At 38.3% G+C, this 26,180-nt stretch overlaps 1 protein-coding gene across 10 annotated transcripts in view; it reads left to right on the top strand.

Moving 5' to 3' along the window:
• Positions 1 to 26,180, top strand: part of CACNB2 (calcium voltage-gated channel auxiliary subunit beta 2) — a 136,554-nt gene that overhangs the window by 95,656 nt on the left and 14,718 nt on the right. For 6 of the 10 annotated variants that reach the window (XM_080974436.1, XM_080974442.1, XM_080974440.1 and 3 more), the window contains 4 exons: positions 14,645 to 14,767; positions 18,275 to 18,411; positions 19,495 to 19,571; positions 23,877 to 24,010. In XM_080974436.1, coding sequence (XP_080830562.1) covers positions 14,645 to 14,767; positions 18,275 to 18,411; positions 19,495 to 19,571; positions 23,877 to 24,010 — 471 coding nt within the window. Of the gene's footprint in view, positions 1 to 14,644; positions 14,768 to 18,274; positions 18,412 to 19,494; positions 19,572 to 23,876; positions 24,011 to 24,156; positions 24,177 to 24,620; positions 24,683 to 26,180 lie in introns of all 10 variants that reach the window. The other 4 variants (XM_080974439.1, XM_080974445.1, XM_080974444.1 and 1 more) reach the window with 2 other exon arrangements.

The following is a 26,180-nucleotide window of genomic DNA, read 5'->3' as shown; positions in this document are numbered from 1 at the left end:
GATGAAAATAGTGATCCTGATTAATGTGATGACACTTCTTTTTGTCATAAAAATGTAGAAAATGTTGGCATACATGAATAATGCACAATACGTTGATGGAAACCTAAGAGCACATAAAAAAGCTTGTGAATACATATTCAATGGTGTCCATTTTACTTTCTAACTTTAAGGGCAAACCTCCCCCAAATGATAAGCAGTAGTGTACATAAATACATGTCAATAGGAAACTGTTCTTGTTTTGGAAAGTGTTCTTGGCTCTTAAAGTTTGCTTTGCTTCTCTTGTTTCAAGGTTAGTTAACAAGTTTCCCTGAATTGTAAAATCTTTTCAACTCCTATTCAACTGTGGAAATGCTGCCAACATGTGGTTATCTTAAAAAGAGTTTTTAAGTAAACCATTCCCTTTTTAATGCTAAAAATTCACAAATTTATTCCCATATAGCCAGTGCTTTTTTTCTAGAAAAAGAGGTGCCGGAACTCACTATGAAACTTCCCTTGTTCTCTTTGAATGGCAATGGTGCCCATCTGAGAGATGCCAGAACTGAGTTCCACCAAGTTCTGGCTGGAAAAAAAAGCCCTGTGTGCAGCTAATACAGGAATAGGCAAACTCGGCCCTTCAACTCTTTTTTGGTACTACAACTCCCATCATCCCTGACCACTGGTCCTGTTAGCTAGGGATGATGGGAGTTGTAGTCTCAAAACATCTGGAGGGCCGAGTTTGCCTATGCCTGAGCTAATAAATGCATACTTAGATTAAGCTAGAACAGGCCAAATCTACAAAAGAAGGGTAGTGCTGCCCAATAATAAAAGGTTGGAAAACTTTGCTCTCTTCTATACTCTTTAAACCTACCAAAACATTTGAAGGAAAACCACCAAAAAAGGTGGAGAAGACTTAACACATCTTGTCCTGATCTACACTAATATGTAATGCATAAATCCAAGAGTAAAGTATGTAAACATAATGATTTACATCTAGAGATTGTGAAGCTTGCTAGCACCCAGGATCTTGGGCTGCATGGGGCTGGCCTGCCTTTTCAAGGAATTCTTTGCAGCCTGATCATGTGGACCGTCCCTGGAATGCACAGACCCGACTGCTGTTTGAGCCTGGGAGATACCCAGTTTCATGAGAAAAGGTGGAAATTAGGCTACTTGGTTTTTCAAGCAGCCCAGTTGATTTATGGGCCAAATAAGCCAGTGCTTGCCCATCTCTAGTAGCAAGTTGCATCTGCCAAAAACCCTCCTTTTACCGAACAGATGCTTTCCTCTGCATCTGGAATATGGTAAATAAATAAAAATGTGGTTTCCAAAAGAGCTTAGAATCCTGGATCATGAGACATTATTATTTTCCAGTATTGGACAACCTAAGAGCCCATAAGGCCTTGACTAAGTGTTGACTAGGGTTCAGATAGAGTTGAAGTAACCTGGGGTGTGGTGAGGTGAACAGGATCCAGATAATAGGGAAGTGTCAAGTATTACAGGATGTGGGAAGCCTTCTGGTGAGAGCTCCCAAGCAGCTTATGCATTGCTTTGATAATAATCTGAAACCAACTGAGGACCTAAACAACAAAGCAGGATTGTCCCTTAGCTGAAAACGGGAGTGGGAAGGGCCCCAGTTTGAAGCCAACAGTGTTGCTGGATAGTTCCCAGGTTTATTCCCTTTGCTTTTTGCAAGGAACCTTTGTGATACTGAAGATCTTTGGTTGACGGCTGTAGTAGTGAGTTTGTAGAGTTCCTCATTTGGAGTGTGCAAATCTCCAGTTACAGGTGCAGACTCAGGCCCCAAACTTCAGAATTCACTCCCCTCCCCCCCACCCCCGTTCAAGTGGGCCTAATTGGGATACTAATTTGTAGAGGCTCCTTCTGCTTTGAAGTCATTGTCCAAGGTATCTAGGTTTAAGTTGTCTATCAAATCTATTATCCCTCATATAGCACATTTTTAACCCTCAAAATGTGTCCTGAAAGAATGTGGGAAAGTGGCTTATATCAGTTCAGACCACTGGTCCTTCTAATTCAGTATTATATTTCCTCTTCCAGGTGTCCTCTGGAAGTAGTGTTATCCAATGTAACACTAAGTTAAAAATTACTTAATAGTATACTTGTTTCACTGGTGCAGTGTTTTGTACCAGCAGAACGTTGTTGCACAATAATATTTAAGCAGTTTGCTTGTAACTTTGTTGTACAAAATATTTCTGTACAATCTGTTGTACAGCAAGCTTACACTAGTGCAGCTGTTGCATTGGATTTCTTTTTTGCTCACCATTTAAACTCACCTGTCTGTTTGCACAACAGCCTTTGCACTAGCAAACAGAGAACATTGGATAGAGTCCCAGATGTTTGGAACTACAGCATGGTCAGACAGCATGCTCAGTTACGATGAAACATGTTGTCAAAAATACCACATTTTTCAGTGTATAAGATGCCCCTATGTATGACAACCCCCATTTTTTTGAACCCCAATTTAAGAAATCAATATTTCTTGAGTTGCTGAGCTTTGTGGGGGGAGCTTTTTTTGCAGAGATTGCCCTTGAGTTGTTTGGGAGGTTGCCGCCCCCCCCGCCCCCCACCAATCGCTCACCACAGCCACTGCCAATCACCCCCATGCCTGTTCCCCCTCTAAATTCACTATCCGTTATAGGACGACCCCCACTTTTCGCCTATTTTTTTTTAAGCAAAAAACATTGTCTTATACACAGAAAAATATGGTATCTACGGGGCATGAGGTTGGAGAAGTCTGCTTCATACTTTCAGTGACTTTTCAAGGATTCAGTCTTTCCTAGGTGCATTTGGAGATAGGGTCATTATGGTTAATATGTAATGCAATGGCTTTAAAATTAACATATTACAATTAGCTGTGGAAGAAACCAAACCTTTTGGAGAAAGTCTTATGTTGTCAAATAATTACTTGCAGTGATACTTAGAACAGCAAATTAGGCAAGCAATGATGCAAAGTATTTTAATACCTCCACTATTGTGAATTGCCAGAGAGAGATCGAGAGATCAGGTGACTTCATTTTTGAAGCTTAAAAATGAATATAATTGGACCTCTTGCCACCTGCCTACCAAAACTATACACACTATACTTGTGAGAGATTATAAGTTAACAGTCATATTTCTAAACTCAAGTGTTAGTCATTCACCAATCTGCCACTGTGAGGCCTTTACAGAATAGCAATGATTAGTCTTACCTGTTGTTATTGTGTTTAATCATTAGTGTTTCCAGTCTCTGTAGGAAAATAGACCCCCTCCCCAAAGTGCTATAATACATTAAAGACTAGCTGATTCATTGTTGATTTATCCTTAGAATGTAGCGGGGGGGGGGGGGGAGTGGAAAAGTAGTTCACTGTAAAACTGAATAGACAAAACAGATTTTCTTAACAATGAAGAAGTCATGCTGCCTTTACCATTGGAAATGGAAGAGAATCCTGAACTAGCTGCTTTACTGGAAAGGGACAATTCTTTGTCTTCTTGCAACCTAGGCCCATGTCCTCTCCCACTCAATGATTCTTTTCCCCTCCTAAATATTTTGCCCTAACCCACTTCCCTTTTGAAGTCCCACTTATCAGCTGGGTAAACAGTAGCATAACAGCTTCAGGGAGAGGAGTAAAGATCCTTTTCTCCCTTCCTGACTAAACAACAACAACAACAACAAAGCTCCAGTGCCTGGTGTGCTGAGTAGCCCCCAAAGCCCTTTAGAAGTGCAAGTTTTCCCAAGGGCTACCGGCATATTTCATCTTACTGGTTCACTACGGTTTAAAATGTGGTGTTAGTTTTCAAAGGTATTTTGTGCTCTTTCAGTGAATCTACATCCTATTTTAAGGACCATGGGGTTACATAAAAAAAATTAAGTGTCAAGCATACTGCAGAATGTTGAAGGATAAGTTTTCACTGTCACCTGTTGAGATGGACTGAGCAGACACATTAGATTATGGTGTTCATCTAGTAGATGTGGCTCTTGCTCATTTTCATGACCAATAAGATAAAATATATTGTGGCACATTAGAGAATAATTGCAATGTTACATATTCAGAAGCCCAAAATTTTCCCATCTATTTTTGATGTGGTTAAAATTAGAGAGATAAAAATTAAGAGGACAAAATATGAATTAGTGCACACAGCCACATATTCTGTATTTTCTGTTAGTGGGAAATTTGAATACTTTGTGCATTTTCTAAATATATTTTAAATGTTCAGAAGTAAAGGAATAAGGATGGTTCTCTGTAAATGCTATTCAGGCATTTTTGAGGGTCGTTAATCCCAGTAGAATGAATTTAACCAGATGCTTAACTCTCATCAAAATTATTGTGCTTACCTATTCCGAATCGTGACCTATAAATTTAATGACTTTGAAATTTAATTACATAATCTTTATCATGACTTTTACTATATTAATACCATTTGTAAAATGTAAAATATCAGAAGTAGATAACTTTTACACTTTTGCTCAGTTTAATAATTTAACTTGAATGTACCTTAGAGAATCACTCTGTTCCAAAAATACTTTCTACTGCTTCAATATTTAATAACCTTAAAATATCTTCTCTTAGATTTTGTTGAGTTCATATGCTCAGTTGGGAATTTCAGGGCGGTCTGGCCCTTTAACTATTTGAAATTATATAATTTTTACTCAGAGTAGTGTTTCTTACTGGTTGGAGCATTAGGAGAGTCTGATAAGCGTAGAAATTGGCTGAGTATACTGTTCACCCCTACTAAGGCCATCTGTTCAAAAGAACGCTCTACTGTTCATTAAATATTTACCTACACAATCATATGGGAGTTTTATTTTGGGACAGAGTTAGGCATGACTAGATATCTCAAACAACAAGTTCCTTCATCCCACTCCACATATCAGACTGGGCTTGGTTTACATATACACAGTGTGCAAACCCTGTGGGTGGTTTCCTGTTTTGATAGGAAAATTCAGGATGAAGCTGTCTCTTACTCCAAAACACTTACCATATATCTTATTATTCACAAGAGGGAGTGCAGAAAGCAAAAATATAAACAATAAAGGTTTGGGGAAATTGTTGTTAGCTTCATTAATTGTATTTTGCCTCACCCAAAAGTTTGAAGAATGATGGCAGGATGTAAGGAGAAATTTAAGCTGTCATATAAAAGAAAATGAGTTTGTTGGTTTAACTTGGGATCCACAAAAGTTTAGTCATGACTTTGAGACCCATTACTTCCATGTCATTTTCTCTGGAAAGGTGAAACAAAGCTTAAACCAAAATCCACAAACAACCCTGGTTTTCTCAAAAGGGACTTCCCCCACTCTGCTGAACAACTGAACGACTGCTATAAGGGCCTGGCACATTCTATGGTATGACCATACTTGGATACTGTGTACAGTTCCAGTTGCCACCTCTAAAAATGGCATTGTAGAACTGGAAAGGGTGCAGGAAATGACAATCAAAATAGTCAGCCGGCTAGAGCTAATGTCATGAGGAAATGTTACAACATTTGGGCCTTTTTAATTTGGAAAAAAGTGAGGACCTGATTAAGGCATATAAAATTATGCATGTATTGGAGAAAGTGGGTAGAGAGACATTTTTCTTCTTGTCATAGTACATGGGACCAGAGTCATCCAAATAAGCTGGATTTTGGAAGACTGATGGCAAAAAGAAGTGCTTTTGCGCACAGCACATATGGGATACAGTGATGCTACAGGATATAGTGATGGTCACCAACTTGGTTGGCATTAAAAAGAGGGTAGACAAATTCATGGAGGACTATCCATGGCTAGTAGTCATGATGGCTGTTTGCTACCTCCAGTGTCAGAGGCATACCAGTGTCTCTGAATTGCTGGGAAACACAAGTGGGGAGACTACTACTGTGCTCATGTCCTGCTTATGGGCTTCCCATTAGCGTCTGGTCACTGTGCAAACAGGATGCTGGACTGGATGGGCCTTTGATCTGATCCAGACGGGCTCTTCTTACATTCAATAACTTTCATGAAGCAGAATTCTCCTTATTTCATGCTTACAAGTGACACTGGTTTAAAAGGAAAAACAACAACCCTGAAAGCAAATAATGCTAGCAATTTATATTGAAGCTACTTTAATTAACTAGCCTTATTAGCAATGCTAGTGCAGTGTTCCAACAAGACCTTCCCATTTAATTCTAAAACTATTATATGTGCTGTCCTTATCTTAAATACTGCTTGCAGTTTGAAAAGAATGCTGCATGTGCATAAGAATTCATAAGCCTCATAACAATGTGACATTTAAACTCTTACGTTTATATTCATGCTACTCTAACATGTTTATACAGTACTTATTTAACAAATTATACAGTACAGACATTTTAACAAGCACCATGATAACAAGTGGAGAGATTACAAAGGATGAATTCGTTCTAAAAATGTGTGCTGGCATATGTGAAAACATAGCTTTTAGAAATGTAATTATTTCTCTTTCTTTATAATGATAATTGGTATGCTCAACATTTTTCATGTTACATGATAACAGTGATGCTGAAGAGTTTCAGTTAAATGCTGAGGTCAGTAAAATACTTGTACAGTAAAATACTTGTTCAAGGAAATATATATTCTGTATGTATAATTCATTTGTCTACAACACTAACAACAGTATGAATGAACAATGATACCCACACATTATGATTTTGAGGGGTATTTTATAATACTTGGGAGAAGGAAGATTGCTCTCACCAGTAAAATACATTCTGGCACACTTAGAGCGAACATGTGGGAAAGGCCCTTTTTTGCGACTCAAATGCCTGGTTCATATAGTCATATGTATAAGCAATTTGTCTGCACATGATGCCCCTTTGCTCATCCCTTTGCAGAAGCCGTGCTCAAACCAGTAAGACTCTAGTTAACTATAGTTTGTCCAAACCACATTGGCTGACAACTTGCTAGGGTATTAAACTGACTTCAAACCATGGCTTAAGATTCTAATTAATTTTGATCCATGTGGCTATAGTTTCCCAGTTTGGATAGAAGAAAAAACATGGTTAATTAGAGATGTATTGGTTTAATCATGGCTTGTGGGGAAGGAAAGGAGTGAAGGGGCTCACTAAACAAACAATAGACTGTACATAATACCTTATTATGTAGTATGTTGTGTTGCATTGTCCTGCAGGCAAAGAGAAAGACAGATAAAGTGACTGCAGAAACTAACTGCATTTGTATTCCAAGAGAGTCTGTTTTCTAGAAAAAAAGATTTACTGGTAGTTCAGATATTTGATTTGATAGTGTTGAGTGTAAAGTCTCTGCATAAGCAACAAATTTCAGTCTGTTTCCAGCAAAATAGAATAATAGATAATATAGTTTGAAGAGCCTCTGTCAGTGCAGTCCTGACCTATATTTGTTTCTTTTCCTAAGGATTTCAGGAGCTTCCATTACTTTAAGCATGTGTATATCATTCTGCCTGAAAGATGTGAAGGCACATTGGGAAAATAAACCATCCTTTGTTTGTTCATTAGCACACCTTAAAATGTTGCTGTTCCAAGTGTTTGGGTTACTTGTGAAGTCAGGTTGGTCCTGAATGCACCACAGCTCCACAGTGTCCCTTGTTTGTTTGTTTTTTACATTTGGAACTGACAGCTATAAAGATCTCAAACTTCTTTTTATAAAACTCATTAATTCATCATCATGGCTCATCAGCAGTTTTATTAAAGCACCACCACTTAGAATAACCTAATTCAAACAATCATGATACCATAGGCAAGCTGAAGAGAACCCCCAATGCTAATTTACTTTCACAAGAATTCAATAAATATGAATTTCAAAACATTTGGCAGTGAGCTCACATAACATGTTTCTTAACTATTGAATAAAATGTTAAATATCTAACATTTGATGAATATGAATACATGCAAAGGGGCATAGGAAGTTGCCTTATAACGTCAGGTCATTGACTAGTTCAGTGACTAGCAGCAGCTCTCCAGGGTTCATGCAGGAGTCTCTCTCAGCCCCACCTGGAGATTGAACCTGGAATCTTCTACATGCAGAGCAGATGTTCTGCTACTGAGCTACAATATCCATCCCTAGTAGGGCTCCTGAATAGTCTCTTACATGTTCAGTTTTAACATAGATCCTGTAGTTCTGCTAACACAATTCTGTTTGACTTGCGCATTGTATAAATCAGATAGAATTGTATAAGGAGAGGCACCTGACATCCTAGACAATTACTGGGTCCCCAGTGCTCCAGCAGAGCCCACTGGGTTGACACTTGCCATGGGCCTCCATATCAAGCAGCTAGGTCTGCAAACCTCTTTTTTTAATTCCCCCAGTGCCCCAGAATAATATTACATCAGGCTCTCCTGCTGCTGCTACCTAATAAGCCCATGAGAGGTAGTATTTTGGTCCTCAACCTTGAAACGAGCTCTTACAAATAAAACCTTCAGTAATATAATACTTTATGTAACTCTAAGGTAAACACAATTCGGAATACTCTGTGCACTTCTGGCCACACTGTCTCATGAAGTACATCATAGAGCTGGAAAGAGGAAAGGAAATGATAGTAAAAATTGATTAATAGATATTAGCCACAATAGTTAAATGACTGCTCCACATTCAAAGGCAACTTCTTAAACACCAATTGTTGAGTGTCAGACAGTGGGGGCCAGCTGTTGCTGTCATACAGCTTTTGTAAGAAAGCACAGAAGTATCTGGCTGGCCAGGATGCTGGACTGATCTAGCAGGGCTCTTCCATGTTCTTATCTCTCAACAGGAATTCTCTTAGACCATTTGAAGTAGTTTTAATTTATTTTTAGTTTCTGAATCTAGTATCGACATGGAACTCTGTGGGCTGTTTGAATTGGTCAGAAAAATAAACCTCTGGTTTCCATAAATGCATTGTTCTCATGGACAATAATGTATTAAGTTCCTGAGTTTTGATAACTGGCTACAGATAATACTGTATGCAGTTCTGTAAGTATGAAACGTAGGAGAACTGATAATTCTTTTGCAATTGGGTGCTGGTGGATTAGAACTTTTGGAGCTAAATTAGCATCTTAGCAATTTATAGTCCAATTAAAGTCCAGTTCTATCCATGTTTATTCATAATTAAATTCCATTAGATTAATGGTGTGCATATTTACTCTGAACATAAGTCCTACGGAGTTCCAAAGGAGTTACTCCCATGTGTGTACTCAGGATGGGATATTTAATCCCAAGTAACTGTGTTTTGGTTTGCAGCCTTAATTCAGCACTGGTGGTGACTTAGTGGGCAAAATTATAATTAACCAAGTGCTTTAAAAAAAAGAAGTTCACCCATTAATTATACCTTAATGCCTAAATAATATTGTGCCAAATTGCATTGGTAAATGTACTTCAGAAATTACCTCAGTATGGGCTGCTATACTCCCTGCAAAGAATATAAACCTGCACACAATAGTTTCTACATTTTCTGCTTTAGTTTCTAAATATGATTCCCCTTTCCCCCTGATTGACTAACATTCATAACTCTAAATCCTTGGCACTGCAGTCCCATATATGTTGACTCAGATGTGGGACTCACTGCAGCCTCTTCACATATTAATCTCATGAAGGGGGTCCACATGTAGAACGGGGCAGTGGGGTCACATGGCTGGGCCTTTGCCTGAGGTCGTGTGGCTTCTTCATGTGGCTCATGCATACATTGAGCATGGTATCTGAAAAGGGGAAACCTATCCATAGAGAACTCTGCATGTGTAAGCTTCCACAGGAACTGGGACCCTTGTCATGCAGGTTTCCATCTCCCATTACATAATCTATGCATGTAAACTTCCCCTGCTCAATATCAATGAATGGAACTGGGGCAGGTGGGTTACAGCAAGAAAGGTCTCATGACCACAGGAACAGGGTCAGCGGTGCAATCCTGCTTTACCTTTCTACACATGGCTTCCCTTTGTGTGATTAACACATGAAGGGGACTTACCTTATTTTCCTGTCCTTCCAAAGAAGCCCAGAGTGGCAAACAACTAGTGATAAACCAGTGCAATTCTTTCAGCGGCAGGGTAACATGTTGGTAATACCCTGCTCCAGTGAACAGTTGAGCTGTTCCCCCTTTTTACTGGTGCTTGCAAATCTAAATAATCTTTCCATATTGCTGCATTCCAAATTTAAGCATGGGACCTGGGTGCAAGAAAATCTGAAGCAGAAGGAATAAAAGAGCAGGCAATGTTAGGCCAAAACAGAAATCAGTTAGCCATAATTACTGGAAGTCATAGGAGAATGCCATCAGTGTTGACAGCTGCTTTGATTTTGCCGTTTTATATCTTATCTTTAATCCTTTAATCTTTTGTTGGGCAGCATACAAATAATGGCATCAAATAAGTTGGAGCCACGTTTGGGGGGGGGGGGGACGGACTTTTATTTCTGGCCTGAGACGACCCTGGAAAGGACCAAACTTTGTGGCTTTGGGGTTTCCTCTAACATTACCCAAGCCTAGGCTCTGGAGCAAATTAAATGTCTTGCAGATACCTCCATCTCTGTCTAAATGTGTGGCTTTGCAATCAAGCAAAGAGATCTGGTTGCCCCATTTTAAAGAGCTAGAAAAACTGAAGGAATAATGATCAAACCTACCAGGGGGCCTGGGGCACCTTCAGGGTTTCAAATCCTCCACTCAGCTGTAATTAAACAGGGTGTAACCTTAGGGGGGCCATCACTTCCTGTCAGCCTGACCTACCTCTCAGGGTTGTGCAGCTAGAAGGGGGGGGGGGGAGAAGAACTACATACACCACCTTGAGCTTCCTGTAGAACAGATGTGGGATTTATTTGCAAGTAGAAGGAATGAAAAAAATCCCTTTTCCAGAGCAGGGATAAAAACTCTTCCATAAATGGCACTCTTCTCTTGTCCACCCCCCCCCCACACACGTACGTGCTTGAATTTAGCCATCCAGGTGTTTCATGTACTTGATAGTATTTACTTGTGAGTAGAAGGCAGGCACCAGAGCAGTCCCCCCCCCCACTGAAGAGATCTCAGCCTCCATCCCTTACCCCACAATAAATAAGGCAAACTTCCCACTTTGCATAGGCTGTTCCATAACCAAATCCCTCGTGCATGTAAGGTCCCACATAGCCAACTCTACTTGAGAGCGAGCGGAGGGGGAGAAGTCATCTGGGACATGATTGGAAGGCATAAAGCAGCAGCAGGAGGAGCACCCCATACCAATTGTTAAGTCACCCAAGGGTGCCAAAGTACCCAGGTTGAAATCCTCTGCCCTAGGGCATTCGGAAACCCACCAGAACCCAATAGTCTCTAGGGGTAGACAATCTTCACCTGTCCACCCACCCCACAATTCGGGGAAGGATCAGAGCTGTAAATCCAGACTGCATTTAGGTTTAGTGGTGTTTACTAGCTTGTAAGTGTGCTTGAGACTTAAGCTTACAGAATGTTTGCATAGTACTCTGATACTGTTACCACATAAATATATCTGTTTTTCTTCAAATATGGACTTTGCAACTCTTTCAATAAAACACAAAGCATTTTGAAGGCATGCTCAATTGCCATGATCATCAGACACACTGCTTCTGCCATCTACCTTTCAATCATTAATCAGTTGTTCATACGTATCCAAAACATCTAGTTGTGTACTGCTGTGCAAAAATGCTGGTTTCTGAATACCTCTTCTTAGGATCTAAGATAAGAAGCTTGACTTTTTTACATGTTGAGTCACTTTTCCAGCTTTATTCATATACATTATTTATAAGCAGAGCTGTGGAAACAACACATCTACAGTGGCGCCTATATTTAGGTTAACACCCTTTTTCGAAAGGCTCTCTGGAGACTGTTTCTTTTGAAAAACTCTACTTTCTTTTTTTCCTGTTCTTTTTCATATCTGCTCTTTGATATGAAACACTGAAAGTCCCTAGCTGCTATTGCACAAATACCAAGGGAACTATCAGATAATTTCTAGAAGCATGCAGCATTTTTAGAGAGCTGATTATACATAATCACAATATTTTCCTTGCTGTGTTAGATAGGGCAGTCTCACCTTGAATATGAGTGAATGACGCACATAGTAAGAGGGAATAAAATTGGCAATATTAACAGAATTGTTGTGAAGATGTGTGAATTAAGAAAATTAGCTTATTATTATTCTGGAACTTTAGAAATGAGACTTCTCAAACCAAACATAATTTTTAAAGGAATACTAATGCAAAACAGCTAACTTTTGGGACTTCTCTTTGATAGTATTAGTATAGTGTTTTTTATCTGACTAAATCTCTGTTGAACCTCCCAAGGCTGACTAAAAGTTGAGGGGGCCCTGAGCAAAGTGTCCTCTGGTGGTCTCCAATTGGTAAGTGCTAGCACACTACCCTGGCAGTGTTGGTGGGCAGCAGTAATTCTCCCAAGCAGCATCAGGTGACTGCGGGACGGCCACTTTAATTTTCTACAATGCCATAGAATGATGCTGTGATGGGTCATTGTGAAAACTGAGAATGGCAGCTAGACCCAGCTGCCTAGTGTTTAGAGCGCTGTGGCAGAGTTTAAAAGGGGTAGGCAGGTATTAGTGGTGGACCCTGCCAGCTTGTTGAGCTGATAACACTGACCCTGAGCAGGGGATTGGACTAGATGGCTTACAAAGCCATCTCACATTTTTTGATTCCGCTATTCTATAATAGATATCATTTGATTGTCTTTGAAAAGCTGTCCCTCCCCTTAAATTCATATAGACCCAGAATTTATCTCATTATTTGTGCTTTCACCTGATCATAACTTTCTCTTAAGCTGTTTCCCTTTCTTCTGTGAGATGTCAGCTTAACTAAGATTGCCATCTGCTGAAATTTACACCCATTTCATAAGCTATACTGGAGGTACAGTTGCCAATGGAGATATATTGTGTGGATGCCAAACCACAGTTAGTCACTGGTATGAAATTTTGCCCAGGTTCTTCAGTTCAAACCATGCCAGAATTTCTTCTGGATGAATCTGCCTAAACTTTGTGGATGTACTTTATACAAGCTGCAAAAATTGCATCCAACTTGTGAATCAAGCTTTAGTTCTCTGATGTTCAGATCACGGGTGGGAGCCTCAGGCCCACGAGCCAGATGTGGTCCTGCAGTCCTCTTTTATTTGGCCCTCAGAACTGTCCCCAAGCCATACACCCTCTCCCTTGGCAACACTCCTCACTGGCTCTGCTTTGCAGTCCAAGTGTTTTTTGCCTGTCTGGAATGTGTGCTTGAACATTGATAGTGTCTCTTGCTTGTCTGGATAATGGAGAGAGAAATGTGTCAGTGTGTGTTGGAACTAGCCTACTGTACAAAGATAAAATTTATTATTTGTTCCTCTGCCTACTTTTGCTTCTGAACCTGATCTCACTGAACTGTGATGCTTGTGTTCAAATGTTCTAGTTTAGATAACATGTTCAGTGTGCTAGTGCCAGCATATAAAGCCCTAAATGGCTTTGGATTCAAGTACTCACAATAGCCTCTTTCATTTTTTAAAAAAATAAAATAAAATACCAGTTTTAGTAAAATATCCAGTTTAGACCTATGGCAAAAGTCATTTGACCCCTGGCAGTCTGTTGTGGAAGGAGAGGGTTGTTAAAGAAGTGGCAGAAAGGTGGTAATCTGCACATTTTTTACTTTGGCCCCACTCATCACCTGCATGTAGCACTCATTGGATTACCCCAGGTGACTGTGGTCCTTAACAGAAAAAAAATGTTCTCTACTCCTAATGTAAAATAATATATTTCTACCATGAAGGCCACAAACATGAATAGTTTTATAATCGTATTAGTTATATGTCTGCCTACAAGCTTCTAAGTATGTGATATTATTACCTGTAGTCAGTCGCTAATTTAACTTCACTACAGAATCTACTTGTTTGCAAAATAGAGGGGAGAATCACATTTACTATAATGTTCAGTGAATTGAAATCACAGCACCTATTTACAAGAGAAAAGGTATTAGGCGATTTGGGGTAACTTTGAGGTTTGTAGGAGTACAAAACATCTTTAGTAAAATAAAAAATAAAAAATGACAAGGCAACCCCAAATTGAGGTGTAACCCCCCCCCCAAGAAAACAGTCCAGTGAGCATGCCCAGTAAACTTGAAATGCTCACTGACTGATGGTGTAAGGGGAAGAAAACCATGGTAAGTAGTTGGAGTCCTGAACAACTCTACATTGCAACATTTTGTTTTAGAGCCCCATCACTAATTCTCTCCCTTACCCCCATCCTGTTGCAGAGAAGCCATTTCTCCCAACAATATGTATAGATGTTTTCAATAGGCAATCACCACATAAAGATGCTGTCACTTAATGGGCAAGGGTGGATATATGAACGAACTTTCAAAATTGGTGGAAACAGACTCCTTGCATTTGTTCTTCTTTATAAGCTTCATAATTAGGTTACAAAAGAGACTTGTCTGGTACCACAGATGAGATACCAAAGCTGCTTTACTTTCTAATGTCTAGGTAACTGTTAACTATACTTGCTGGGTGGGCAAGTCTGGGAAACTTGTCAACAGGCAATGAGTCTTCTCCCTGACCTTGTGAAGTGCCTCTGGAATAATCAAATTTGTTACAGGTCTCCCACTTCTAAGTTATTTGGAAAACTGCCATCTATCCTCAGCATAATATCATCACTTTGATTGCCTCTTATGAAATACTCCCCAGACTTTTCAGTGTTTTCATTGAAGACAAGCACATTTTAATGCCGGGGAAAATATCAACCCTCTTTCTCTCATTTTGCTCTACAGACAAAACCTGTTGCATTTGCAGTCCGGACAAATGTTAGCTACAGTGCAGCCCACGAGGATGATGTACCAGTCCCAGGCATGGCCATCTCATTTGAAGCGAAAGATTTTCTTCATGTTAAAGAAGTAAGACAGCTTATATTGCAATTATAGCTGTGATTGCAGTAATATAAAGTATGCTGCTTTATTTACACTGGATGGAATCCAGCAAGACTTTACATATGATAGAGACTGTGTGCCACTCTTCCTTTCTCATTTTTGTTTAAAAGTAATGTTTATACATCATGAACAAACATTTGGGTTCCCAGATTGCAGCCACTTTGCCTCATCTCTGTTCCTGCTGCTGCCATACAGCTATGAGCATAGCATTATGTCCAAACCTGGATTTGTGGTTTGTTTCACTCCAGACAAACCATAAACTGTTGCCACGGGTTTGGTTTTGTTTTTTGCTACAGTTCGTTGTTTGTCTGGAGATAAAACATAAGCCTAGGTTTTGAACATAATGCTAACCAACTCCATAGTATCAGCAGGAAGAGAGGAGCAGCAGAGTAGACATGATATTCTCTCCCGAAAACCACACATTTGCTCATTCGCACTAAGCCATGGTTTGTACAAACTGGGTCAGTTTAAATGCTGCAATGCCTTTGCCCTTAGTAATCAGAAGATTCAGTGAATTGCTTTTGTCTCGTTTTTTCTTTTTCAGACTGTAAGCTAAAGTGCTACATAAATGTTTCTGTGACACTTATAGTAGACTTCTAAGTCAATATACCTTTGGTGTCCATGCAGTTTACCATGATAGCAGCAAATAAGAGATAATGTCTGCATAAAGTGATTGAAATGGCTAACTTGTAGATAGTAATACATCTGGATACTCTTTTAGACTAGCCAGATTTTTACTCAGGAAAGTAATAGCCATTTAAAGCAGATATGTAATATTCTATTAAAGAGTCTTTTGTGGTTTGAAGAAAATAAAAATGTTAGCAAAAGAAAGAGTATTTGGAAAGAGTATTTGTATTTAGCTGTGTAATGATGAACAAGAACTATAACAAATTGGCATTTTCCCTTAACCTAGTCTGATAGCAAATAAGGAGTAACTCCTTCCTTCCTTTTTAAATGCAAATTGTGTCTTGTATGCACACCAGTCTTTTCTGAACCATGAATAAATCACAAATGGTTGTATCCCTTCTGAAGGGCAATTGTCTGCAGTTATAATGCTATTGTTGAAATACTGCCACTCCTTCCCCTCTCTTCATATATTTTCCTCTCTTTTCTTTTCATTTCTTTGATTTTTTTCTCCTCTTTACTGTTGTTATTGCTTTTTGTGCATTATAAAGTGAGAATGAAACAATTACAAAAAAATGTAGTATTCTTTGTTAATCCTACTCAGATATGATGCATTGAAAATAATGGACATTACTAATTTCAGTCCATTAATTAATTATACAACCCTATTACTTCACCCCCAAAGGCACACCCTTCCATTGTCTCCTGAAACAGACAGATGCCACTCAACCAGTCTATATATTTCTATGTAATTCATATGAAACAAACAAAAAGATACACTGTATTAATAATAAATCCTAGTATTGGAGTCATATTAAGGAAAGCATGATCCTGAGAAACTGTGGCACTATTTCCAACCTTTCTTTTTATTTCTCCAAACCTTTATTAGGTATTACAGATACAGACCATTTTAAAGTATCCATATACAAAAGAATTAAAATATATACAAAGAAGCAGCCATATAAGATATAGTGTGTCTTCCCACTGCCATTCACCACTCTTAAGAGATACTATTGACAGAATGTTACCTCTGGGTTAATATCAAACAGGTAGAATCTGATGTTTTCATTGTGCCCTGATGTTAAACTACCCAAAAAGGGGGATAACACACGTTTACGTAACTGGTTGTACAGTGGACAGTAGAAAAGAATATATTCTACAGTGTCCAGCACATTCAAATAACATCCACAATGTCTATCATTTCAAGGGATATTTAAATACCTGCCTTTAACAAAAGCCCAGGGAGAAACATTGTCAGGCTAAGGTAAATGCCCTATGTTGGGCTGGAATTATTAACTTTGAGATATAAGTAATCCTGTTATTGGTTGTATTTAAACCATAGAACTTGGGGGAGCAGATTTTATTTACAGCTGACTCAATGTCCCCCCGCCAGTAGCCCTTAATCTAATTTTGATATTGTGATAAATATATTGCTCACTAGAATTATACAATAATTCCAAGACAATACCAGTAGATCTAATTTCGCTGTGTATGGGTTGGAGCCATCTGGATTTATAGGAGTCCTTAAGTAAATTGGAAACCAGATTTGAAGGTTGGGAACAAAAATGGCAATGCAGCCCATATTTTATAGTGCTAATCCACACCCAGTATTCTGTCATGTGTCTACTTAATTCTGCACACATTGTCTCATACTTGATTGTATCCATACTGGAATCCCAAAATGTAGCTGGGCCAACACTTCAGCTTGAAAAATCTGAATGGCAGCTAGTATAAATTGGTTACCTTTTCGAAAATAAAAACAAGTTACTGCTGAGGAGGAACAGTTTGCTTGTTTATAGCACTTGTGTGATGGTCTTCCGAGATATCTATTGCTGGATTTCTTGTCCTCTTATTTTCCATTTCTCATGTTTCCGTGAATCAGAGAAGAGACTACCCATTTTCTCTTTTAAAATATTTACTCTTGCTTTATGGAAATTCAGTATAATGTGCTTTCTAACACATGGGTGCTCCACCTCATGTGTAGTTAATGCATGTCATCTTACCAAATATTTCAGGACTAAGTAAACATGGATTGCTTTGTGGATGGTGACATGATGCTTAATCGTTCAAAACTTGTAGTGCAATCCTTATCATGCAGCCAAACTTAAGTACACAAGTCCCATTGCACATGCGTGATTTTCTCCCATCAAAGTTAATGAGACTCAAAAGCACTTAATTTTGGTTGGATAGAGCCCATACTTTCTCCAACACCTAAAAGTCATTCTTTGTTAGCTTGAAATAGCATTGTCAGGGTGAAATACTTTTCTAAATTTCCTGATACATCAGGAATGAGTCAGATACTAGGGTTCCTGCCCATTTCTTCCTTAATCCTGTTGTCTGTCCCTCTTCTCACTCCACACCTGCTGTGTAGCGGATTTAGAATCCTTTTATTAAAGCAATTACTAGTTGGCAGAAAGAGTAGGTGAATAAACAAGTCTTGACTGTTTTGTCTTCTACTGCATGAGGGGAATTTTAAGGTACAACATGACTCTTTGGATTACAGCCTGCTAATTCTAGCTTCAAGCTTTTACTTCTTTATTTCAGATATACATCTTTCCATTCTGTATCCTTTCATCCACATTCATACTCATTTTGGTTAAGGGCTAAATTCTGATAAATCTAACAACCCTCAGACCATCCATCTACATTCACACATGCTTAATGATATTTTATTTAGACATCTACTTCCTAGGCTTAAAAACACTATGTAGATACATTATATGCAATTACTAGCATGGTCAGTTACCAGCATGGTAAATGTGATATGTTAGGATGAGGGGAGAATTCTTTGGCAATAGCAAAAAGGAAAACTTCTGACATTTAAATTCATTAATCTATTCTTTTCTCTAGAAATTTAACAACGACTGGTGGATAGGACGATTGGTAAAAGAAGGCTGTGAAATAGGATTCATACCAAGTCCAGTCAAATTAGAAAATATGAGGCTGCAGCATGAACAAAAGGCTAAACAAGGGAAATTTTACTCCAGGTAATCAATAACAATTACACAGAGACTGTGATTTAATCTAGGGGAAGTTGTTAAAATTAAAAGGCCTGGATATATTTTTCTTCCTTGGTGGGGGGGGGGGGTGTAAAAATCCTGTTATTCTTGTTCTCCACTCTTATTTACCAGAGCCATTCTTTAAGTGAAGCTTTAATGCCAGGATTGTACTTTGAAGGGAAAGGCTATGAACATGCTTCCAGTTTACATGCTCCTTCTGTCTCTCATAAAGGATTGATGAGAGGCCTTGGTTTTGTGCAAGGAGATTAAAGAAATACAGGAACTCGCTAATTTAGTCTCCCTGCACAAAACCAAGGCGCCTCTGCATCACTCTGCAGCTACAATCCTTAGAGTCAAGTATTGTCTGAATTGGCTCTTTTGATTTGAATCTGTTTCCACATGTGTAGAACTAAGACTCCCTGAAGATGGTTCTCTTCCTCAATATTGTCATAAGCTGCTAATTGCTATTTTACTTCTTTCAGAGAGAGAATAAAATTTTCACTTTAGTTATATTTGTGAAAGTTGGTATTTTTATTGTTGTCATTTCACAATAATAGCCAGAAGTGGTGAAAAGAGAACCATCACCACCCATATGTTTTTTGTGGGTTTTATTTATTTATTTAATCTGTCAGTTTTTTGCCATGACAACTCAGAGCCACCAACGATATTTTAATATGATCTTCAAACTCTATGCAGTCCAAAAACATTGTTTCTGTGGACCCTTACCAGGGTATATCAGGCCCTTTAATATTGAAGTAGTCATTTTAGGGAAGTTTTTAATGTTTAATTGCTTTTTATTATTATTATCATTATTAATATCTGTTGGTAGCTGCCCAGAGTGGCTGGGGAACCCCTTGCCAGATGGGTGGGGTATAAATCATCATCATCATCATTTCTGTTTTATAAAGACAGATTAAAGGCATCATGTCATTTGGCCTTCAGGACCAAGCTTTGGTTACTGTGGAAATTCCTAACAATTCCACTAATCGTACAGTTTTCACTGATCATCATCACATTTATACCTTGTGAGCATTATATTAGAAAAGTGAATGTTTATTTACTTTACTCTAGTAAATCAGGAGGAAATTCATCATCCAGTTTGGGTGACGTAGTACCTAGTTCCAGAAAGTCTACACCTCCATCATCTGGTAAGTGGGCCATTGCTCTTTTCACACTTATAAATAATAATTAATATAACTATTGTCTTCCTGCACATTACACTTTTCAGTAGAAGTGAGAAATCAACCCTTTTTAATTTTTTAATTAACAGGTTCAGGTTACAGATGTTTTTAGTAAGACTCATTCATGTAAAAACTGGTAATGAGGATTAGAACAGAACTTAAAGAGCATCACTCTGGCTAGTTCATGTACTTATGTTAGAGTGATAATGTAAGTTGTGGATCTTTGTTGAAGGCGATAGTCTCTTAGTCCAGTTATTATGTGGAATATGCCGTACATCTACCAGCAGTTTTGCCAGGCAAGTAAAATGGGTAGACGCCTATAGCTGAGGCTGTGGCTTTACATGGTTTACTGGAACCATGCCAGCAGCAGTCATGGTGGCCTTTGGGGAGAAGGGGGTCAACGTTCTTACATAGAGCATTATGTTCCTACACAGTTAAACGGTGGAATTTGCTACCAAAAGATGTGGTGATGGCCACCAACTTAGAGCCATTTAAAGGGGAATTAGAGAAATTCATGGATAAGGCTATCAGTGGCTGCTTGAAGGATAGCTGTATGTTATCTCTAAGGTAAGAGGCAGCATGCCTCTGAATAACAGTCACCAGAAACAACAGCAAGGACGGGTTATTGTCCTACTTGTGAACTTCCCATTGAGGCTGCTAGTCTGATCCAGCAGGACTCTTCTTAGATTATTAAACAAATATTTTAGATCATCTCTAAGATCATGGAAAGAGGATTGGCAGCATCACATTTTGTTAGCCTCTAGACTGTTTATCTGGTAAAACATGTTTTGAAATATTAAATAGATTGCTTTTGATACCTTGCTTCTAAAACTTTCCTTGGTTATCTTGAATGATAATCTCTTTGCCATATGAGCAGTGAGCTTGGTGCTTTCTGTTTGATGGGGCACCAGGAGAAGCACTGCAGAGCCCAGGGCCCTCCAGCAGTCACTGGCTGGGTGGGCCTGGAAACTGCCAGGCCATAGCTTTGGCTTGGCAAGAGAGTGTATGGATCCAGTTCCTCCAGCGATGGCCTTTGTTGGGCACCTTTGTTGGCGACATTCCAAAGCGACTGGGTGTGTTGTTTCAGTCACAGTATCAACACTTCCAGGAAAATGCAGGCTGTCTCCAAGCATCTACTGAGTGCCTTCACCATAATCACTCATCACAGCCAGGCCCCGCAAACCACACTAGTTGGTCATTCTTCTTAAGTGTTGACATCTCCTTGGTAGGAAGCTTCCCTAACTCCAAAAAGGGAAGGGCCCATCAAAGGCCTTTGCCATAGTTTAAGTTCAGCTGCTGCCGCCATCTCCCACCAGGTTAAACTTCTTTGGGGTTATTGGTTTGGGTGTTTTTTTGTTTTAGCATGTGATTTATGTTCTCATTTTGTATTTTTATTTTGTGAACCACCCTGTGATCTTTGTATGAAGAGTGATATAAACATGTAATTAATACATAATAGAGGAAGAAAGATTAAACATTTCCGTTGAGATCTATAAAATCTCTTAGAGGAATACTTTTTAAATTGCATGACTTTTTAAATTGATAATAACAATATATATCCAGATTTTCTTTTTACAAAATTGATTGAGCATGTAAACTAGAAACATGTTTACAGCCTTTCACTTCCCTTTAATGTACAATCCTGGTATCAAATCATCACTTAAATAATCGCTAAGCAATTGCTGAGTTCTGTTGCCAATGTTACTAATAGTAACAGTAGTAGTAGTAGTAGTAGTAGTAATGAAACACCAGCAATCCACAATGAGAAGCATCATAGAAGTTTAAGCATTGAGAACTTAAAATATATTGCATAGTTGTTGCATATTTTTGCTACACGTATATGTTCCTTTGGGAGTTAAGACAGGGAGATGTTTGTACTGCTTTCATGTTCATCATACAACCCAGCTCCCTGTTGTCATAAAGACCCTTCTTTTAATATTTCTGAATATATTAACAAAGTTGTTTTGAAGTGTATGTACAAAAATTATTATAATTATTGCAGATATAAAATGATATATAATGTGTATTGCTTGGATTGGTGACCATAAATAAAAGGTATTTTGTATCAATAACAATTAGAATTTATAGGAAGGAGGAAGAGAGGGGAGAAGAGGGTAATTAAAATATGCACTTCATGAGCGCAAGACTGCTGCAAACTATGGGTACTATTCTACCATATGCCTCATTATTTGTGTGATCAATAAAGTCACACCAGATTACGTAAAAATTGTCATGTTCCTTTTGGCTTCTTGCTACTTTTATTTTTGTGGGTGTGTCAGTTTTTCTAATAATGCTGTTTGTCAGATTGGTGCGTAGTTAATAACTGTAATGATTTCTATGTCCAGGCAGTAGTTTTTCTTGAAGCAGTTAATAGATGTGTTATGAGTTCTTTGTTTCAAATTTGCAACATATCATGACTATAAAAGTTAAGTAGAGCCAGTCTTACGTTCATGGGGACTCTCTGCCTTGTAATCAAATATATTTCTGTAAATTTACTTTCCCCAAACTTTTCTGTTTTTGCACACTCCCACCACATGTGCTGATATGCGCCTATAGTGGGACATCTTCTCCAACACGTGGGAGAACTGTTCTCCCACTGTTTTATATATGCTAGATGGCTACGGGTTAAGTACCAGCCATGCACAATTTTAAGGGTTCTTTCTCTGGTTGTTGCCAGTATGGATTTGTATGGCACTTTTGTCCACAGCCTGTTCTGTGCATCTTCTTTAGTTTCTAAATCCCAATTCAGTTCTCACCACCTTCTGAAATTTTGCTGAAACAAAACTGAACCTCCATGATAGATTTATACAAAGATGGTATTAACACTTTTGCTATTATTTTTCCTTCCACTATTATTTTTTTCATATGCCATTAATTTTCTTGTGGCTTCATTTTTAATCTGGGAACTTGTTAAAATGGACCTAAATTGGTAGCCTAATAGACATAATACTTGAACATTTTCCAATTGAATTTGCATCTCATTAATGGTAATTGGTCATCTATCTTTGTTAATTTTTCTAATCAATATAATTGTTAGAAAGCCCTTTCAATAAGACATTTGTGTGCTCCATAGTGTCCTATAATAGTCTTTCCCTCCTCCTCCCCTTCTTCCTATTGCCTTAAGATGTAAGGCTTTATATAATAGGAATGTATCCTCAGTTTATTGTTCAGTTTTTACTTAAACAAAGGCAGTTGGTGCCAATTCAGCTGGAGCCCTCAATAGCTATAGCATTTCCTAGATGACTATAGATAACTTTCATTTAAAAGGCTTTTAAAATTTCAGCTATATAAAACAGGTTTGGTTTTCTGCCTGTTTCACATAATCAAACACTTATTTTTTTATAGCATTTAGAATTTTCTGTATGTGATACATTAAAAGTTTTCACAAGAGGTGAATGTTGATCTGTCAAATTATAGGGATTCACAACTTATCATGAGAGGAATCAACAGGTTCCAACCCCAACAAGAAGTCAGACCCCCTGTGGTTAATTGCCCTTAACTACCACTGGCAATATGACCCACTCATTTGAATTCCATGACCCATCAGTAGGTCATGTAGGGGGGTAATACTACAGGCCACAAGATAAGTATGTGTGATATGCATTCTTTTTTGAAGTTAAGTAATCTATGCCACTTGGATTTGGGATTTACCTAGGGCCCAACCTAGGTCACTAGTTTTGAGAGCTTGGTTATGGATTCAAAGTTGGTATAAACCTTCAGTCATTCTTGAAAGTATATATTCCAGTATAATGAAGGATACCGTATTTTTCGCTCTATAAGACGCACCAGACCATAAGACGCACCTAGTTTTCGGAGGAGGAAAACAAGAAAAAAAATATTCTGAATCTCAGAAGCCAGAACAGCAAGAGGGATTGCTGCGCAGTGAAAGCAGCAATCCCTCTTGCTGTTCTGGCTTCTGGGATAGCTGCGCAGCCTGCATTTGCTCCATAAGACGCACACACATTTCCCCTTACTTTTTAGGAGGGAAAAAGTGAGTCTTATAGAGCAAAAAATACAGTACATTTGTATTGGTAAAGCTGTAAAAACTTAAAATTGAACAAAAATTAAATACAATTTATAATTGTAAATAATGGTATCTATATGCCTATATTTAATCCCTGAGTATTGTACATTTTAAAATTCCCCCTTTTGTTTTTATTCTGTTTGATATTTCTGACGGACGTCTGACCTGGGATACTGTTGCTATTTCTTTTTAACCCTTTTCTCCTCTCCCTGCCATCTGATAATTGTACATTGTTTATCTATATATAGCTATAGACATAGATGCCACTGGTTTAGATGCAGAAGAAATTGATATTCCAGCAAACCATCGCTCCCCCAAACCCAGTGCAAACAGTGTCACATCACCCCACTCCAAAGAGAAAAGAATGCCCTTCTTTAAGAAGGTAACACCTACTTCCAAGCTGCCATCTGTACACCTGCTCACCTGCACTGCGTCACATTTTGAGTCCTGTTGACTGTCTGCGTCCTTTGACAAGCCAATAACATGCATGCTTTTGTTATTCTTTGTTTCTTTTCCATGCTGCTGTAGCTAAGCAGAAGCAGAAATCGGTAAGTTTACTTGACACGAGTTGTATTTATTCTGCCACTGGCATCATTAGCATCACCTACAGTTTATGTAGTGCAATCATTTCAGTACAAAGGAAGAAACTTAACAGACTGCTAGCTGTTCCAGTACAGTAGAAACAGGCAGACCAGGCCCTGTGAGTGACTTAGTCAAATGTTGCTTATGGTACTTTTCCTTTTTGATGGAATAATAGGCTGCCAGGGGAATTTCTTTAAACATCCACAGAAGTAAACAAAAATTGACAAGACCAGATAATGCACCGATCTAGTGCATGCTTATTCTTTGTCATTTTTCCAGATTTTTTTACTTGTAATTCAGTCTTATAACTATAATTCATTTTTGTTAAATCTAAACAGATACTCATCTTGTTCTTTAAAAAGAACTTGCAATTTTTAATTTAGTCAGTATTTAAACTTCTAATCCACTAGGTGCAAAATCTGCAGATGAGCAAGACCAGTGGAAAACTGCAGGCTTGTTTTGGCGGTCTACTGTGAGTTTTTCCTATTGTCATATATAAATTCTTTCCCATTGTTCTTGCCTTCTCCTCCAGCAGTCAGACTATAGCATCTTGCCTGTTAGATAACAGGACTGGGGACTCCCTTCATAGTCAAAAGGTACTCAATAGGGAGGCTGGCAAATGTGGTGTATTATCATACTCTTTTCATCCCTTGTCTGGGAACTACAAGATGCTCCCAAAGACCTGACTAGAATTTCTTATTTAGCAGCCAATTATGAGCAAGTGGAAAGCAAAGCCTAGCTATTAATATTTATTTATTTGTTTATTTTTACTAAAGCAATCTCAATTTTTTAAAAAAAATTAGATTCACACCTAGCATTATATATACATGTTCTTCTAGAGACCAATGTTTTGCTAGTGTGGTCTATGGCATGCTCAATGAAACAACAAATTCACTACCTTCACAACAGTCCAGTCGTCTTCAGAACTTTTCAGTTCTTCTTGAATTAAAAAATTCCCTTGCTTGCCTTGTTTATCTGCATATGTCAGTTGATAATGAAAGTTACATTGTCCACTGCTTTACAGAGTACTAGTACATAAAAACGTTGGGCACATTGGGTGTTTCACTTTTTCTCCCCAGAAAGGCAAGATATAAATCCCATAAATAAATATATATTTTAATTCTTCACCTCTGTGATCCCATGTGTATTTACTGTTAAATATGATTCACTTCCTTCTTTTTACTGGGCCTAAATCTTCCTTAGTAATGAAAGGCTATTTCCAAGAGCCACACCTAATAATTCTTTTTTAGTCCTTTCACCTTTATAAAGCAGATTTCTCAAAATCTCAACAAAATTGCCATGTGCAGGAGAAATTCATGTCATGTGTTGACATTTGCTCACCACAATCTGGATAGACACTCTAATTAACTCACTGTAACAGTCAAAGCACAGCCATCAGATGAAAAAAATATCCCTCCCTAGCTATCTGGAATGAATTTGAAACAGTAACATGGAGGTGAAAGTCTCTTGTTGCACATTTCAGTCCCATAACATATTACCACTGACAGCATATTTAATTAGAGCTGGGGAAAGCTAAAGGCTAGCATACAGCTGATTTTAATAAGTACCAGTATTCCATCAAATAAGGTAATATCTGTACCTACCCTAATTTTCAAGGGTTATTAGAGTGAGGCTGGTTTTTGGATAGCCACCATAAAACATAGAGATACAATATAGTGGAATGTTGATTTGGCAAATATAATAGGGTTGTAACATTATTCATGAGGGCTGATACAGTAATGCGTGCACCAGGTTATTTATCTTTATAGCAAGAATAATTCCAAAAGTATATATTCATAATTACACAGCAGAGTCAACAGGCTTCGCTTCTAAGTAGGTAGTGGATCTGGCATGCAAAAATTAAATTCACATGCTTTTGATGCCTTGGGCACTGTTATTCATTCTTCTTACTTTAACAATTATGTGTCAAATTTACATGTAAGCAGAAACAAACACCGACACAACTGTGT

Source organism: Podarcis pityusensis, assembly GCF_964106645.2.
Source record: "Podarcis pityusensis genome assembly, chromosome: 12".
NCBI lineage: Eukaryota > Metazoa > Chordata > Lepidosauria > Squamata > Lacertidae > Podarcis > Podarcis pityusensis.
This window is presented reverse-complemented; position numbering and strand designations above follow the sequence as displayed.